This window comes from Cygnus olor, chromosome 1 (assembly GCF_009769625.2).
Source record: "Cygnus olor isolate bCygOlo1 chromosome 1, bCygOlo1.pri.v2, whole genome shotgun sequence".
Classification (NCBI taxonomy): domain Eukaryota; kingdom Metazoa; phylum Chordata; class Aves; order Anseriformes; family Anatidae; genus Cygnus; species Cygnus olor.
This window is the reverse complement of record NC_049169.1, coordinates 100,834,527-100,851,366: the sequence shown is the minus strand read 5'-3', so window position 1 is coordinate 100,851,366 and position 16,840 is coordinate 100,834,527. Positions and strand designations below refer to the sequence as shown.

Genomic DNA, 16,840 nt, shown 5'->3' with positions numbered 1-16,840 from the left:
TTTTACTCAAGCACCAGGCTATCTTTAGCAGACACCTGTGACGTCTTTGCCTAACGACACACTTTAAATGCTGACCCTCCTTGAATGGCATTTTCGTCATCTCCCAGAACAGGACCCCACTGCACAAATAACAGTGCTGAGAGCAAGATCAGCACGGGGGCACCTTCTCCCGGGTGTCCTCCAGCCTGACTAGGAAAGCGGCTGATAGAGAAGGGTGTGGGACTCGGGCAGAGCTGTGGGAGACAAGGGGCAGGCTACGACTGGGGTAACCCAAACCTGGGGCACAGAAGCCCAGCTCACTAAATCCTCCTTCGTCTGTCTTAGGCGTTAAAAGGCTTCAGCCAGGTTCCAGACTTAGCTGCAGTCACCTTACTCAGAGCCTTTGCACATTGCTTTTCTTGTCTTGCTTGGCATGCTGCATGGTTGCAAACTACCCATGTGAAGAAAAAGAGAAATAGAAAACACTATTCTGCAGTATCATTGAGTTAATCTTGCTGAAGGAATTTTCCGTTGCATTTCCAGATTTCTGTGATATCATGTTTTTCTCTGAGTGATTCCACTTTCATGTTTTGGTCCTTGTAGCACCAAGTCTGAGGCTGGTCGCAATTTTCTGCTTTGTGCTGACTTTTTAAGGTGGTTTATGGTTTATCTGAAGACTTCAATTGACCTAAGAAGCCGTGCTGTGACTTGAAGACTGTGATATCAGCCGCACGACTTGAGATCAGCTGGTCTGAGTGGTCACCAAAAAGGAGCTCATTTAACATGTTCTGATTGCTGTTTGCCCAGAGCTAACAGCAACAGCTAGCAGCTAACACCTCGTATCTGGTCAGCATTAACTGTGGAGAAGTGTGTAAATCTGTGGTCTTTCAAAAGTGCTCCAGATCCCTCCTGGAAGAGAGATGGGATGCTGCTGGATCCTCTTTGGACATTCACAGCTACCTACAGAGATGGTGATGGGTATCGGCACCTTGGCCAATGTCTAGTTAAAGGATATCTATGATGCCACAGGATGTGGGTTTGTGACCCAGAGGGTAATGCTGACAGTGGAGCTGGGTGATGGAATAACAGCGATGGTTCTGTGGGTGCCAAAAAAGAGAGAGGCTGATCCAGATACGCCAGGCACAGATCCCCAAAGTTGCTGTTGCTTTCAACTGACAATACAGCGACTATTCCTCAAAGAAACACTGCTACAGAAGGATGTGCCTTCTGCTCACGGGGCTCAAATCCTCTCTCTGTCTTACTCTAGGCAGTAGCGTGGGTCTCTGACACAGAAGAGGCACCTTGAAAATGTTTCGGATGCTGAGGGATGAGCATTGTACAGGTCACAGAGAGCATCTGGCTATAGGCTTAGTCACACATGTCCCGAGGAACTGTGAAAAAGTAGATTTGGTCCATGTGCTGTGTTTCGACAGAGCATCATGCCAGGAGAACATGAGCCTGTAGTTTATGGTACACTGGAGCTCTGAAGGCTACAGGCAAATACCACTTGTTAATAAAAAACATGCTTTTTTTCATTTTTTTTTTCCTTAGTAGGAAAGCTAGGAATGAGATAGAAGAAGATGGGTAACTAAAGGAACATGTGATGCTATGAAAAATCATTTGCAGAAGAATGCAGCCCCTGGGAAGGTTCATGTGGATGATGGCTCAGCAGAGAAGGGGAGTAGAGCAGTGCCTCAGAATACTGATAAAGAGAATAAAGTTTTTCTGCTTTGGTGATCTCCAACCACTTTGTTTTGAACAATGCGAGGGAGGGAGATGGTGCATTTTTAAACCGAAAGGGTTCATTGTAAACCAAAATGGATTTATTTTATTTTTTATGGTTTAGTTTTCAACTGGATCAATTCTCTGATGCTCATCAGTGTTGACAAAAGGGAGGCGGCAGGAAAGAGATGAAAGGAAAGATGGGCTCACCCATTTCTGCAACACTGCATTTACACTGGATTAACATGGCTGTGTGATAGACTGAAATTCGGAGTGTGGTGGCAGCCGAGCTGTTTTTTCAATTTCTTCCCCATTTGGCACCTTATGGCAGGTAGCAGCCTGTGTCATTTGATAAGATTGCTTCTACTGCCCCACTAAATAAAAGTACAAAATCAAATAACCCCACTTGTTAGTCACAGAATCACAGAAGGATTAATACGGAAGGGACCTCTGTGGGTCTCCACGCCAACTCTCTGCTCCCAGCAGGGTAACTCCAAAACGAGATCAGATTGCTCGGGGCCTTGCCCAGGCAAATCCCAAACATCTCCAAGCACAGAGATTCTCCAGCATCTCTAAAAGCCTGTTGCACTGCTGAAACACCCTTACAAGAGAGGCTTTTCCTTGTGAAGTATGAAGTTCTTTTGTTGCAAACTGTGCTCCTTGTCTCTTGTCCTGTCTCTGTGCCCCTATGAGAAGACTCTGGCAGTGTCTTCTCTCTAAACTCCTTTAGGTATTAGCAGACAGCAAATAGCTCCCCCTTGGCCTCCTCTCCTCCAGGCTGAACTAACACCCCTATTTATGTCCTCCATCCCACAACCACCTTAGGGCCCTTTGCTGGTTTTGCGCCACCCAGAGCGTCAACATCTCACAGTATTGCAGATGTGGTTTCAATGTGCCATGAAGATGGGATTGATCACTGCTTGATATATTTTTGTTAATAAAGCCCAGTTTATGGCTAGCCTTCACCAGTGCAAAGACACCTTGCTGGCTCTGATACCATTATGGCGCATAAAACAGCTTTTGTTGGAGATAGAACTGGCTCTTAGTTATCCTCAAAGGAGGCTGGGACAAAAAAGGCTGTAACCAAATACCTATGTAATAAATTCACAACCGGGGTGGGACCTCCCATGTCACAATGAAGTCTGGGAGAGATCTAAGTTCTCAAGATGTAGCTCCAATAAACTAAATTCATAAAAATAAAGGATGTTCTGCCAGGAGTTAGTCAATGGGATTTAGCAATTTAGCAATTAAGGTCACATGAGGAATACATATTTTTAAGCTCATTTTTTGGGGGGTTGGCGTAGTTTACCATTTTTCCTGGTTCTAGGAATTTTTGTTTGCAGATGACAGCTCCTGTTCTCCGGGAGGTGAATGACCCATGCTGAGCACCATTCACTCTGCTGGCTTCTCTGTCAGGCTTTTCTCAGAAAGCCACAAGAGACCAAAGGACCCTCTCTGGCTGTACAGTGTGCGTGAGAGTTTAAGACAAAGTGGCTAATGTCTTTGTGTCCCGTGTAAGTACTTTAGAGCCTTTGCTGATGAAATGAAAGCAGCCCTGAAATTCAGACTCTCTGAGATTCCAGTGCTAGGCTGCCACATGATTTGTTCAACATCCAAATGATTTCTGGTGTCCATGGCTGTTTCATGCTGCCAAAATGTGGTTAGGAGGGCTTCACAGCTCTGCAGGTGTGACTGTCTCTCCTGGCATGGTGTACACTTCATATTTGGCAAGGTTAATGGGAAGCAACTATGGACCCCTGGTAAAATCACGCTTGGCATTAAAACATAAGGTTATATGTTGGGGAACAAAGTATGGGGATCACACTTCCAGAACAAGATGCTGAATCCTGGGAAGCAAAGACTCCAGGGAGGGAGGCACTTGACAACATGATGTATAAAATGGGATCTCCAAGAGCGAACAGATTGTGTTACCTCTGTTTACAGCACAAGTTATTGGAACGTGTCCATAATTCAAAAAGGATGTGGAAAAATGGAAAAGGAATTAGCAGAGTGATACAAAAATAAAACCTGACTTGGGGACTAGAAATCTTGCTTTCAGATGTACAGGGCTTGAGGAGTTTGATATATTTTACCTAATCCAAAAGTACTACTGTTGAGCTCAGGCAAGTTTAGTGCAAATAAACAGAAACCCGTTTTACATATCATATAGATGGTAGAATTATTGTTGGAGGATGCATGAAGGCCAAGAGTAAAATGAATTCAAACAGAGATTAGGTAATTTGCGGAGGATCAATTCTTCACTGGCTTTTGAATATAATGGCCTAGGTATGACTGCCAGCTCAGGATGTCCTTAACTCTGGTTTACAGGAAGCTCCTATATATGTCTTGTCTCTCATTGCCTCATCTTCAGGATTGTACATCAGGATTGTACATTATAGCAGAGCACCAGACTAGAGAGACCACTGGTCTGATCCAATACAACCGTCTTCATGCTCTTACATTTGCGATCTATCATTCATATTTTCTCCCCATGAATGAGAAGATGTAAAATACCGGCAGGTTCTCTGCTGTGGTAGATGAGCATTAGGACAACCAGTGGCTCGAAGTTAAAAACAAAATCTAGCTGGGAATGAGGTTCATGTTTTTCACAGCAAGGCTCTGACATGGGAATAACTCTTGTGGTGGCCTCTTCACCACCTGCAGACTGTTAACATGAAAAATGTTTGAAGGCATCTTCTTGCTCAGCCCTGGGATATGGGACTCCCTGCTGAAACACAGAAGCCAAGCAAGGTGATCACCATCATGAGAATAAAACACTATCTATTGATATTTCTCCAGGCTTCTCCCTTATTCACAGCCCTGACTGGAGGTCCTCCCTGGTGGTGCATGCAGGCCCTTTTTAAGACTCAAAAAAAAAAAAAAAAAAAAAAAAAAAAAAAAAAAAAAGCCAGCTGGTCTTGCTCCACAAGAAAACACCAAGCACTGAGCTGGAAAACTGCAGAGGAGTGTGATTGCTGAGATGAAGCACATAACCCAGAGGGAGAAGGAAGGGTGAGGGATCATGGACTCAAATGAACAGAGGTAGTGGTAAGTGGGTGTGGGGACTTTCCCCTGAGTTTAGAAGGGAGATGCTGTTTTTTCCCTAGCTACAGGTGGTCAGAGGGCTCACTTGTTCCAGACCTGAAGAAGCTTTAGGGGTTTCTTTCTTTCTTTCTTTCTTTCTTTTTTTTTTAAATTTATTACTCTAGTTTTCTTCTGTCTGTTCCTTACTAACTTAAGATAAAAGGCACTCTGAAAGACTGGTAAACCCAAGGGTTCTGTGTGTGCCCATTGTAAGAGCAGATCAATTTGTGCAGAGGGGGAAATATGGGTAACATTGTCCAGTCATGAGGCAAGGTAAAGCTCAGTATCTTTAACAGAAAAGGGTGCTACAGTCAAAACACTGGCACAAGAATTAGGGAGGGGAAAAAAAAAAAAAGGTGAAAAAAAAAAAAGGCACCAAGACTAACAGCATTTCCTGCCCTGGTTTGTGAAAAACAAACGTTTGGGTGGATGTACAAATATGACCTAGAAACCTTCCCAGGTGCTTGAAGGTGGAAATCCAATCTAAGACACTCTCTTCCAAGTTTGCCTTCCCATCCCAACACCACTGGGAATGACTGCCCCTGCCTTACATACTCACCCAAGTACACGGTGAGTGTACTCTAAGACTCTAAGACTCTACACAGGGGATCCAATGTGGGAGGGAATGCTACTGGGAAAGAGTCTAAAACCAGCAACGGATGAGGAGACTGCAAGTGACTTGAATGTATACATGCCTTTCGGGTGGAGGGACTTTTGGACTTGCGTGGATCCCTCCCTGGCTACAGAAGAAGAGATGTGAGCCCTGGGATTAGCAGAGCCTTCCCACAAGTCTTTTAAGTCTCCCGAACATGTGCAAGAGGCTCACAGGAGCTGTTCTGTTCAGCCTTATCTTCCAGACAACCTTCCTCTGACAGCAAAAAACAAAACAGATGAGAGAAGGGTATAGTTACACTGTGCCTGATGCAGCTGATAGCATGGTACAACCCCAAAGAGGCTGTTTTTTGAGAAAGGACACGCTGAATGAAACATCCGTTTTCTGACCCAGAGTTGTTCTCGTTCCAAACAAAAAGCTTAGTAAGAGCTGTGCTGGGCCAGGAGAAAGCTCTTGGAGCAGATGTTAGGAAAGTAACACACTGTCTCATTTAATAGAAATAGATCCAAGTGAGGATGAGTCTCTTTCCAGGTTCCCTAGACCTTCCTTGGGCTCTTTAGGCAAAGGACTGTTCTTCCTGGAAGCCCAAGAGCAACCTCAGTGTGTTCAAATCACTCTGTGGACAAACGGCCAAGACAAATCTGATGCTATTGACCACACGGGGACTTCTCGGTTACTCAAGTTTGAGTTAGGCATGATCAGAGTCGTTCTTGGTTCCTCCAGCAAGCGAAACTTAGATGACCGTTCATTTTTTGCAGCAAACATACCAAATTCGTTGCCACCAGGGGGCACTTTAGGCAGGAAAGATGTAGCCGTGTGCATACAGGACTCCAGTTCGTCTCCCACTAATGAATCCCTTTGAGAGGCTTAAGAAAAACAGCGTAAGGTGTACCCTCCAAGCTGAAGTACGTATCAGTTTAAGCTACGTGTGGTTGTGCTGCCTGTTGTCTTGGAATGGCGCTCTGTTTCAAGCAGGAGCATGGATCCTGAAAAAGATAGAGGCTTAGCCTTTGTGTACCAGATAGTGCAGGAGGAGCTGAGCACTGAAGAGCCTAACAGGGTGCTGCCTAAATTCATGATCTGGAGTGCTGACCAGCAGACACTCTTTTGTGAAATCATTTGGATGTGCAATAGCAGAAAAGTTGCTGAAGGATGTTTCAGGTAAGGGTCTTTGAAGATTTTCATAACAAATTATATACCATTGTGTTTAGTTCCAAAGTCTGATCATTGTGTTTGCCTTCGTACTGAGGTGGTGCCTAAGCTTCCAGAAAAAAAAAAAAAAAAGAAAGAAAAAAAAAGAAAGAAAAAAAAAAGGTTTCTGACATTTTCTGACATTTTTGGTACCTAAAACGATGGATGAATTGCTGGAAGACCAGGGAAAGTCTAAGATATGACCCTACCTGAGCTGACAAAGAGTTATTGGGAGACACTTAATCACAGAGCTCTGGAAACTATTTCTTGATACATCTTATAGCCTTCACTGGTTTTAGGATCTCTAGTCTGGGATATACGAAGCCTCAGCAACATTTGGCAACAAGATTCTTCATTGCAGGATGTGTGGCCTAACACCCTTCTGACATTATGACACCACTTCGTGGATTAAGCAACTACATAGAGAAGAAAGCCTCCCGAACCTCATTAGGACATTGGAAATGTTTGACTGGACTTTTTGAGGGAAAAAATAAGGTACATAGTAGAGAATGTGAACTATAAATATCATTACGAAGAACTCTGGAGGTCTGTAGAATGTGCAGCTCCTACGGCCTCCCAGTGACAAATAACATCAGCTCCATGCTTATTTCTGCAGCTATGTAAAGGGATCCACAAAAGACCCTGAAGTATCACCTACAGCTCATACATGGTTTGCGTGCTCGTCTGTCATCTTTAATGGGTGATTTGCAGCAAGTCACCTAAGCATCTGCTGTAGCCTGCCTGCAGCAGTACACCTGACAAGGCTGACAAGGTGAAGCTTATCTGCTCGGATATCGCAGCTCACAGAGGCTCAGCTAAGGAACGACTGTTGTGCATAGAGACTTCCAGCTGGGATGTAGGGCCTGTTCTTCCTGAACAGCCTGAGATGGGAATGCATCCTCTTCTCGGTCTGATTGAAAATGCCTCCCACAAGAGCAAAACTATACTTGATGACACCAGGCTTGGCCTATAATCCATACTGTGTGGCTAGGACCTTTGCATACTGACAACCTGGGTCTTTCCTCACCCCTGTGATTGTCCGTGTTTTGCTACAACAGTGAAAGCTCACCAGGAAACAAACCCCAAACTCATTCACTGGTGGGCAGTGCTCCAGTGCTGTCCATCTGTGACATGTCCCCAGTCTGAGCCCACACACGTAAACACAGACTCCTTCCCTGAGGAAACACACAGCCATGAGCGTGTCTGTCTTTGACTCCATTCTTGAAATAGGGAGAGAGGTGGGAGGGAAAAGTACATGGGCTTCTTAAGGATCTGGGAAGGCAAGTTCTTTTAGTTTCCCATATGGCGTATGGGAATTGGCTGAGCAATGAGACTCCTAAGCAGAGGGCCTAAAAAAGCCCCTTAGCCCAGAGAAGTGGTGGGAAGAGAAGTACTTTTATTTATTTATTTATTTTTAAAGCTAATACAACAGTGTGGTTATGGGCTTTCCTAAAGAAAGGAAGGTTTTTTTCCTCCAAAACCAGCAGTGGCTGGAGGGCTTGCTTGTTCCTGGTCCAAAGCAGAGCTCACAATTCTGTCTGTGTGATGGTTTTGATTATGTCGGTCTTGTTTCATTTATTGACTCTAGCAGAGCCTGCAAGTGCACGACCTCCACAACTCCCTCGAAGCAAGCAGTCCTGGAGGAGAGCTATAAAGAAGGAAGTCTCTGGTTCGCTGGTTCTGCCCACTTGGTGGGAGCAGAGCTGCTGGAAGCTGGGAGCAGCTCCCACTGGAAGCAAGGAAGGGGCCATGAACACCAACACCTCCTTGAGAGCTGTAACGACACTGTGATCAGGGCAAGAAAGCTGCTAAGAAATTTGCCTCCTGACAGCAAAAACCTCTCTCAGACAAAACCACTGAGGGCTTTGATTGAAAACTGAGGTCCGGCCTACAGCTGCACTTGACGCGGTGGTGAGGCCTGACCAAACGGCAAGTCCAGCCCGTACACATTCCTGTGCAGACAGCCTCCTGTGCTTAATCCCGGCATGCGCCGACTTCTGGTGTGACCTTTGGACAGCACTGAGGGAGTCCTGTCTCCAGCTGATGAGGCTTGCAGATGGTCACAGGAATTAAATGAAATGAGTGGAGGATTAGCCCAGAGCCGAGAAAGGTGAATAAGGCTCCTGCATAGTGCCGCTGCTTCTGAGGAGGCACTGGTAAAGACGGACTTTGTTCTTGCCTTGTTGACTTCATTGATTTCGCTGTGGAAGAAGAATTAGGCTCAGTGGTAAAAGACTTCTTTGCAGGTCTAAGGAAAGGGAAGAAATTGTAATATCCCATAGTTATCTGTTATCAGTAGCCCTCAGCTCAAGTCAGCAATGATGTCCCACAGGACACGGAGGTGACCAAATGTGAAAGCAGATATTGTCCTAACTACTTCCGTATCTGTAGCTATATCTTCTAACTATCCATAGGTAGTGACAAAGGTGTTTATTAAGACTGAATAAGGCGGAAGAACCAGTAGAAGCTGTGGAGCTGAGGACTCCATAGAGATGTGTAGAAACCGCCTGGCAGCCCTTCATGCTGGCAGCCCTCTGTCCTGCAGCATTTCCCTCAGAGGAAATGGGGAACGGCTGCTCATACAGCTAGTGCTCATACAGCTAGCGCTGCCCTGACTTGCAGGTGCTGCCTCACTCACTTCTGGACGATCAGATGGATACAGCCACGAGTACTGGTGTTGTACCTACATAAAAAAGTGGAGAACTCTCTACGCTTTCTCATTTGCAAGTGTATTCTTCACTACTCGTAGTATGGCACTGCTGTAGTGGGGAAGATACATGAAATAGGAATAGGCCTCTGTAGAAACCGGATTATCTTCTAATCATTTATCTTCGGTACCAAACATTAAAAGGTGACTGGTCAGCAAAATTTTGGGGGGAATCCTGAGGACTTGCTCCAATGTGAAAGTATTTTGAAATGAGCAGGGACTGGAATCCATCAATTTTTAAAATGGAGCAATAGTAGGAATATAAAATTGCACAAGTGCAGTTAGACGATACGTGCAAGTTGAATCAGCACATTCATCATCATGCCCAAGGCGAGCGGGAGCAGGGAGAGGCGTTGCAAGTCGGTCTGATGCAAGAGCTACCTGCTTTTGAAATGCTGTTCACCAGGGAGATGGCCCAAATGGCTGTGGCTGCAGCTGCCAGGGAGCTTTGTGGAAGCAGGACAGAGCTGCGGTGAGCACGGCCTTCGGACAGGAGCACCAGGGCTGAGACGGGTCCAGACCCAGCAGAGCCTACAGGAGCAAATGTGGGCAGTGGGAGCAGCGCACCTCCACCCTGGGGTGCAGTCAGATCCCACCAGGCAGGCACGCACATCGCTGAGACCTTCACGCGTGCGAAGGGGCTTGGCAGTAGCTGTGCCATTTGCACCATGCTTGTGTCCCTCTGTGCCCTGATCCAGTCCTGTAGCCAAACACAGACGTTTGGATAAAACAACGATTGATGCTTTGCATCTCCGGAGACTAGCAACTGTTTGTGCTGCCAATATCTCATCTGTTGCCGCTGTTGGACATGCACAAAGCCGCTGATGCTCAGACAAAAGTTGGTATTATTTACAGCTCCCAGTCCTGGTTGCTGATTGTGTGATTGCCAAAACAGAGTTTAAAAAGGAAGAAACACTAACGGCAACTTTAAAGGTCTCCAAAGATAAAAGACAAATATTTGACAGATCTCTCCCAGGCAGCTGGTGGGACAAAGAAGCGAAGCTCTTGCCTCTCTAAACACTTTCCTTTCATTCTGTGACTGATGCTGCATGGGTCATGCTTGATGCCAGCCAGGGCAGGGATGCCGTAGAGGAGCACTTGCCTGTGTACAGCAGCCACAGCTTAGGCTCACTTTCAGAACCTCTGTTGTCTGGTGAGGAAGCCTGATTTTGGTTTCAAGAGCTTCAGAATAGCCCTGGAGCTTTACATTTGTGGCATGTCCTCACTCAAGTGCCTGCCAGATGGAGCAGCTCAAGAGGGAGGAAGTAGAACCCATGCACACTGGTCTCCAGCATACGGGGCCATTCAAAGAATTACCACAGGTCTTCTAACTGACGTAGGGTTGTCCTTGCCACCAGCTGCTGTCCAAACCATCATTTTTCTGCCAACCAACTTCCACAATTGGATCAGAACATAACCTAAGACATACAGACACAACCATCCACACAAGCTGTTTGAAATATTTTTAAACGCTTTTATTTACAGTGCTAGTTGAAAACAATATATATATTTATATCTATCATCCTCGTGATGTCTGTGCCATAGAAAATGCTGTGGCTATATTGCCTTTAATTTACAAAAAATGGTCACAAGAGAATCTAAAGGGAAAAATGGAAATCAAAGTTTGGTCCCCAATTTATGTATCTCTTGATTTGTTTTAAAAAAGCCTCCAAATTAAAAAAATATGCAGTTATGATGAAATTCATATATAAAAACAACCCTTATCTTCTGAAAAATTCACGAGGGCCAGCTTGCTGTCTGTCATGTAAACTTGAAAAAAAAAAAAAACTAAGATAAATCCCATCTCTGTGTATGGTTTAATAGAACCGTTATTTGCTTGTAATACTTTGTCTCTCAGGGTTCAATGGGAAAGCATGAGAGGAGGCCTAGGACTGGAAAATGCACCATGAGATCTGTGCCTGCAGCCTCCTGGACTCAGGTAGAAATCTGACAGCAGGTCCCGGGAGCAGAAGCTGCCAAGATCTCACTCATACTAGTGAAAAAAAGGGAGGGCAAGTGAAAAGGAATGGTAGGTGCTTGCCATGTGAAAAGCCTGGCATATGGGTCTGGTAAGGTTATGCACTGGGTCACAATGGGAAACAATGAGATTCTTGAGGGAAGAGGTTCGTTTTTAAGTGGGGCACAGCTGGACGTGGGGGACTGGAATAATTCCAAGTGGGGAATGTCGTAGATGGGCTGGGACCTTCGGGTGGGAAGGAAACTGCTGTCTTCCCTGCTTGAGAGCATTTCTAACCTTTCCTCATCTGAGATTGTGTGAAGCCAGAGGCTAATGGACAGTGCAAGCACAGGCTGGAATGGAGGAGGAGAGATGGACGGAACAGAGGAGATGGAAGGGGAAGACTCAAGCTGAAGACCCATTCTCTGTCTTCTGTCTCTTTGGATCCACTTCATCCTGCGCATCACAAAGAGAAGGAAAAAAAAAGGAGTTACTGCCAGTCATCATACCAAGACACACGATTTCTCCACAAAACTCTTACTGCTGTTCTTCCTCTGTATGGAAATCTCTGCCTGGCCCACCCTAAACCCACTCCTCTTTAAAACATCTTTGAGTGCCTAACAACTGTTCTGTTGGTGGCCACAGTTAAGATGTGGACAGCTCCATTTGCAGGATACCTGCATTGATGCTTTCAGGAGGTGCAGCAAGCCCAGGCTCACATTCCTTCTTACAGATCCCAAGATCCACCCCTACAAATCCATCTTCTGGCCTGAAGTCCAAGAATCACACGTCTCTGAGGGGTCATCATCCAGCACCTTAACTGGACCTGGACTCTACAGCAAGCCCACCAAGTTTTAGTGTCCCCCTGCCACAACAGATTTGTTGACCTATATGCTGCTGAAGCAGCAATGAGACCCGAGGCTGATTCGAGATGCTCAGCAACAGCATCCACATGGATTTCATCAGCACACAGCTGGCAGCCTAGTACCTTCTCAATGCCATTACTCTCACGCGATCACTCACCTCTTCCTCCTCTGCAGATCGTTTTTCTGCATGACCATCCTGCTCTTGCCCATTCTCGTCTCCTTCTAAGCACAAAGAAGAGAGGAATCACGGGTTAGCTGAAGTAGCATTTAAGGCAATGTAATCTCAGTCAGAGGGCTCAGGAGGAATTTCCCTTTGCGATCTTTCATTCCCCCACAGCCCGATTACCCGCCCACATATTCTCCCTATATTAATTACACGTACCGTCATCCTCATCGCCACCTTCCTCTTCATCCACATCCTCAGGATTCTCTTCCTCATCCTCTTCAGCTCCATTTTCCTCATCCTGAATTAAACAAATTGGTCAGAGCAAAAATTGGCATCAGGATGACATTTCCATGAGGTCCTTGCATCAAGAATTATCTCCACACCTCCAGCCACTTCAGACTCCGGTCTCAGGCATGCATCAAGCGAGTGACCTCTGCACTGTTATTCAGACAACATCCTTCCCACCGTCCCAGTTGTCCCATGCAGCCAAAACCCTCCTCCCACCCTGCCTCCTTTACAAAACCAGTCCCCCCAGTCACTCCCCACCAGTACGAACCTCCGTGACGCCCACCAGCTTGCATCCTGACAGGCTGCTGCTGTCCCATCCCAACAATCCGAGCATCTCTCCGGCGTGCTCGTAATACATCTGCTACCGCACTGCCTTGGACTTTCATCAGTCTGTTTTTCCTTGCTGGTCCTTCCTCCAGCCTTATCTTCCTTACGGACCTCGGTATGCCTGAGTGGGCGCAGGACCACATCCCCCCTGCCACCTCCTCCTGACTCCTGCTTGTCTCTGCTCTCCTCTTTTTTTTTTCAGCTCACGAGGTCGTGCTGACTGTGCTAAGTCCTTCAAGGCTCATTCTCCACAATTACCCGCCAGCTTGCTCTTCATTTGCCCCTCTCCTTTATGAGTTCTACTCTTCTTTCTGCATCGCCCACGCTCCCTTCGGATCCATCCCTCGCAGCGACCCCGGGGCTCACAGAGCCGCCCCCAGCACCGGCCCTCACCTCCACCACCTCCTTCTTCTTGTCTTTGTGGACCGCTTTCTCCTCCACCTTCTCCTTCTTCTCCTTCATCTCCTGCACGCGAGACGACAAACCCATTCCAGCGCCCGGCGCGGCGAGAAACACAGCCGGGCTGCCGGTTTGGGCGGGTTCCGGGTGTTTGTGTGTGCTCGTGTGCTCGTGCTTTTGGCACGCGGGACGCGCGCGGCAGCACCCCGGGGCTCTGCGTGTGTGCGCGCGTGTGTACGGGGGGGGTGTTGCGCGCGCTCTTTCGCCCACATTCGCGACGCGCTCCTCCGCCCCCCCCCCCCCCCCCCAAGCCGCCCGCGCCGAGCAGCTCCGAGCGGCGCCAGCAGCGCGCGCGCAGCCTCCCGCGCGCGGGCCCTCGCGCCCCCCCCCCGCCCCGCCCCAGCCCCCCCATTGGCGAGGCCCTCGCGCGCCCCCCTGCCGGCCGGGCGCGCGCGCGAGCGGGAGGGGGGTCGGAGCGCGGCGCGGGGCGAGCCGCAGTCCTCTCCCGGCGCGGGACGGGGGAGGACGCGGGCGGGGCGGGGGGGGGGGGCGGCTGTCTCCGCGCGGCTCACCTTGGCGCTCAGCTCCGCCGGCGCCTCCTCGACGCGTTTCTCCGACATGCTGGCGCTGGGGGGGGCTTTGGGGGAGGGGGGGAGCGGGGCGGAGGGCGGTCGGAAGCGGCGGGGGTGCGCGGTGAGGAGCTCCGGGTCCCGGCGGTGCTGCGGCCGCGGCTCCCGCCCCGGGGGCCAAAGTACCAAGGGTCTGCCGCGATGGGGGGAATCCGGCGGCGGAGGGGATTTATACAGCGCCGGGTGACGAGGAAAGGAGGACCTGGCGAAGGGAGGGGAGAGGGGACGGGCGGGAGGCGGAGGAGGGACGGAGGGCGGAGGCCGGCGGAGGAGCGGGGCCGCCAGAACAATGCGCGCCGGGGGCCGGCGACCCCCCCCTCCCCCCGACCCCCCTTCACCTCGGCCCCGCGGAGCCTCGCCGCCTCGCGCCCGGCCCGGCCCCTCCCCGCAGGTGCCCCGGAGGTGCCAGGGCGGGGCCGGTGCGGCGCTGGCGGCGTGCCCGGGGAGCCGCGAGGCCCGCGGGCCGCCTCACGCCGCCCCCCCGCGCCGGCAGGAGGAGCCGCGGGGCCGCGCGCGTGCCGCGCTCCCGCCTGGAATTTTCCACTCGCGCCGCCGCTGCCAGGCGCCGGCCCCTCCCAACGGCCGGGGCCCCGCACGGGAACGGCCGGTGGGGGCGGGGAGGCGGGCGGGCTGTTTTTTCCCGCGCTCTCCGAGCCGGAGAGGCGGGGCCCGGCCCGCGCGCGCGTCGGCGGGTGGGGGAAGGGCGGCGAGCGCGTCCCGCTTCCCCATATAAGGAGGGACTAAGGGGCGGGAGCCCCATTGGGCTATTCAAATGAGCCGTCTGCCTGGCAACAGGCTTCCCATTGGCTGCCGGGGGGAGGCCCTGCGTGTGTGTGTGGGGGGGGAGCAGGGGGGCGCGGGGGCGGTTGGTGCAACGAGTGAGGGGAGGCGGCGGCTGACGGGGCTCGGGCAGCGGGGGGGCGCTGCGGGGCTCGGTGGTTGGAAGCCGACCCCGGGCCGAGGCAGCCGGCCTCAGGGCAGGGGCCGAGGACCGTGTGGCGGAGCCGCCCGCGGGGAGCCGCTCGGTCGGTCGCCGCTGCCCCCTGCTGCCCGGCCGCGGCGCTGCGCCCCGGCGCTTCCTCCCTGAGGGGTTGGGGTTCTCGCACCCGCCTGTCCCCTGAAGGGGAGTGTGATAAAGAGGGGGAATCACAGCGTGAGTGATGCGGGGCGGGGGGCCCCCGCCTTGTCGTTGTCTTCTCCGTAGCCGCTGCTGCTTCCCTCATGGTCTGAACAATGTGATCCTCCTAGCCACGTACTGCACACAGTGCCCCAAAGAAACCGGAACGTAGCCCAGACGCACAGATCGAGATTAACACAGAACAATGAAAATACATGCATTAATTACTTTTTCCTATAAACCCTTCTAGCCAACTTCTTAGGTCTAGCTATCCACATTCGAGCCCTGGTATTCTGTTCAAGTACCCCTCTTTCACCCCTCCTTCCTGCAAGAAAAATAATAATTTCTGGAGCTACACTCAAGACCAGGAGCTCCAAAAATCGCCGAAGTGGCTGGACGTTCTCTGCTTCTGTTTGTCAGGAGACGCACGACTCACGGCTCTGCTGTTCTTTGCACCAACCCAGACTTTCTGCCCTTATCTTTGCACACTAAACTACTGAACGTGCAGAGCTGCGCCACCACATGTCCCTTACTAGGGACATTTTCATGCTAGTGCACAAGCAGGCCTTGACACAACGTCATGGAGGGCAGAACGCAAGGACTGTATCCAGCGATGTCGGGATGCCCAAAGAGCTTTGTTGACACAGACGCCGCTCCCACAGATGCAAATTCACAAACAGCTGTTTGTGTAAGGAAAGTGTGCCTCCAGCAGCCTGTACGGTGGGGCCATTTGGTTCGCTCTACAAGCTGATATGCTGTCTGCGGCCTCTTCCTTCTCTCTCAGTACATTCAGCGTGCAGCCTTGCTTCTTCCTATCCACACTCTCCACCATACTCCCTTTGCAGTTTTTACCCGACTCTCTTGATTCTTTTGCCCATATTCTTGTGAGCATTCTTCCCACGGCCCTCTCTCTGTCTTCCCTTTGTGCCGTCCCATGTACAAAATTCAGTTCAGATACCCGTTCACATTATTCACATGTCCTGTTTTTCCCTGCATGCCTGTATCAAGTATGTTTTTCCACTTACATCCTGTGTAAACTCCTCTTCATGCCTTGTGGTATGCCTGCTTCCGCCTGCCCTTCAGATCCTGATGGTGGGATTCTCCAGGCTTCTAGTGTGCAATTGCTTCACTTAGGTCCTGAGGGCATCCCTTCACAGTCTCACCTAGCTCTTCCCCATGCCTTCTCTTCTTCCATCATATTTGTACCACTCTACATTTCATCTGCTGGATCAGTTTACAGCTTTTCTCTGCTCCTCTCTCCTGTCTGAATTTTTCTTTGTTGCGTATGTAACGATACTCATCATGCAGTATGCAGATGTACGACCCTTTTCAGTACGTTCTGCAATCTTTGCTTCAAGTTGCTTTGCAAAGAGTATATTCCATCCTTTTTGGAGTCTTATGTCCTTAGACAAGATGAAGGAGGTACAGAAGTTACATAATATAAAGTTGTTTGGGAATATAGACAATATGCATGTCTGCAGCCTGGAGAACAATATGAATGTAATTTTCTCTGTACAATAAATTAAAATTTTTATGGTGCATGCTGTTTGTGCTTTGTGTTTACATAGGTGTGTGCATGTGTACACATACACGTTTGTGTACAGTGGCTGTATTTTCTCTCTGTATGTGCATTTACTTTTGTGAGTGTAGAAAGTATGGTATTTTTCTACAGATGTGTTTTAAGTTCGCATGTATGTCTTCATATGTGGCCATGGGATTGTTTATTTCTGTGGGCTTTCATGTGCGATAAGTATTTTTCTGCTTCTAGCTTATGCAGGGTGCATGCACCTAAAGT

The 16,840-nt window shown here is 49.4% G+C and overlaps 1 protein-coding gene across 1 annotated transcript; it reads right to left on the bottom strand.

The window, feature by feature from the left end:
* Window positions 1–10,756: 10,756 nt before the first annotated feature.
* Window positions 10,757–14,152, bottom strand: PTMS (parathymosin). The gene is made up of 5 exons (XM_040573570.1): window positions 13,872–14,152; window positions 13,294–13,365; window positions 12,502–12,583; window positions 12,277–12,341; window positions 10,757–11,709 (listed from the first exon to the last, which is right to left on the bottom strand). Exons 1-5 carry the CDS (start codon window positions 13,917–13,919, stop codon window positions 11,659–11,661), a joined length of 318 nt encoding a protein of 105 aa, XP_040429504.1. The 5' UTR covers window positions 13,920–14,152; the 3' UTR covers window positions 10,757–11,658.
* Between the last annotated feature and the right edge of the window lie 2,688 nt (window positions 14,153–16,840).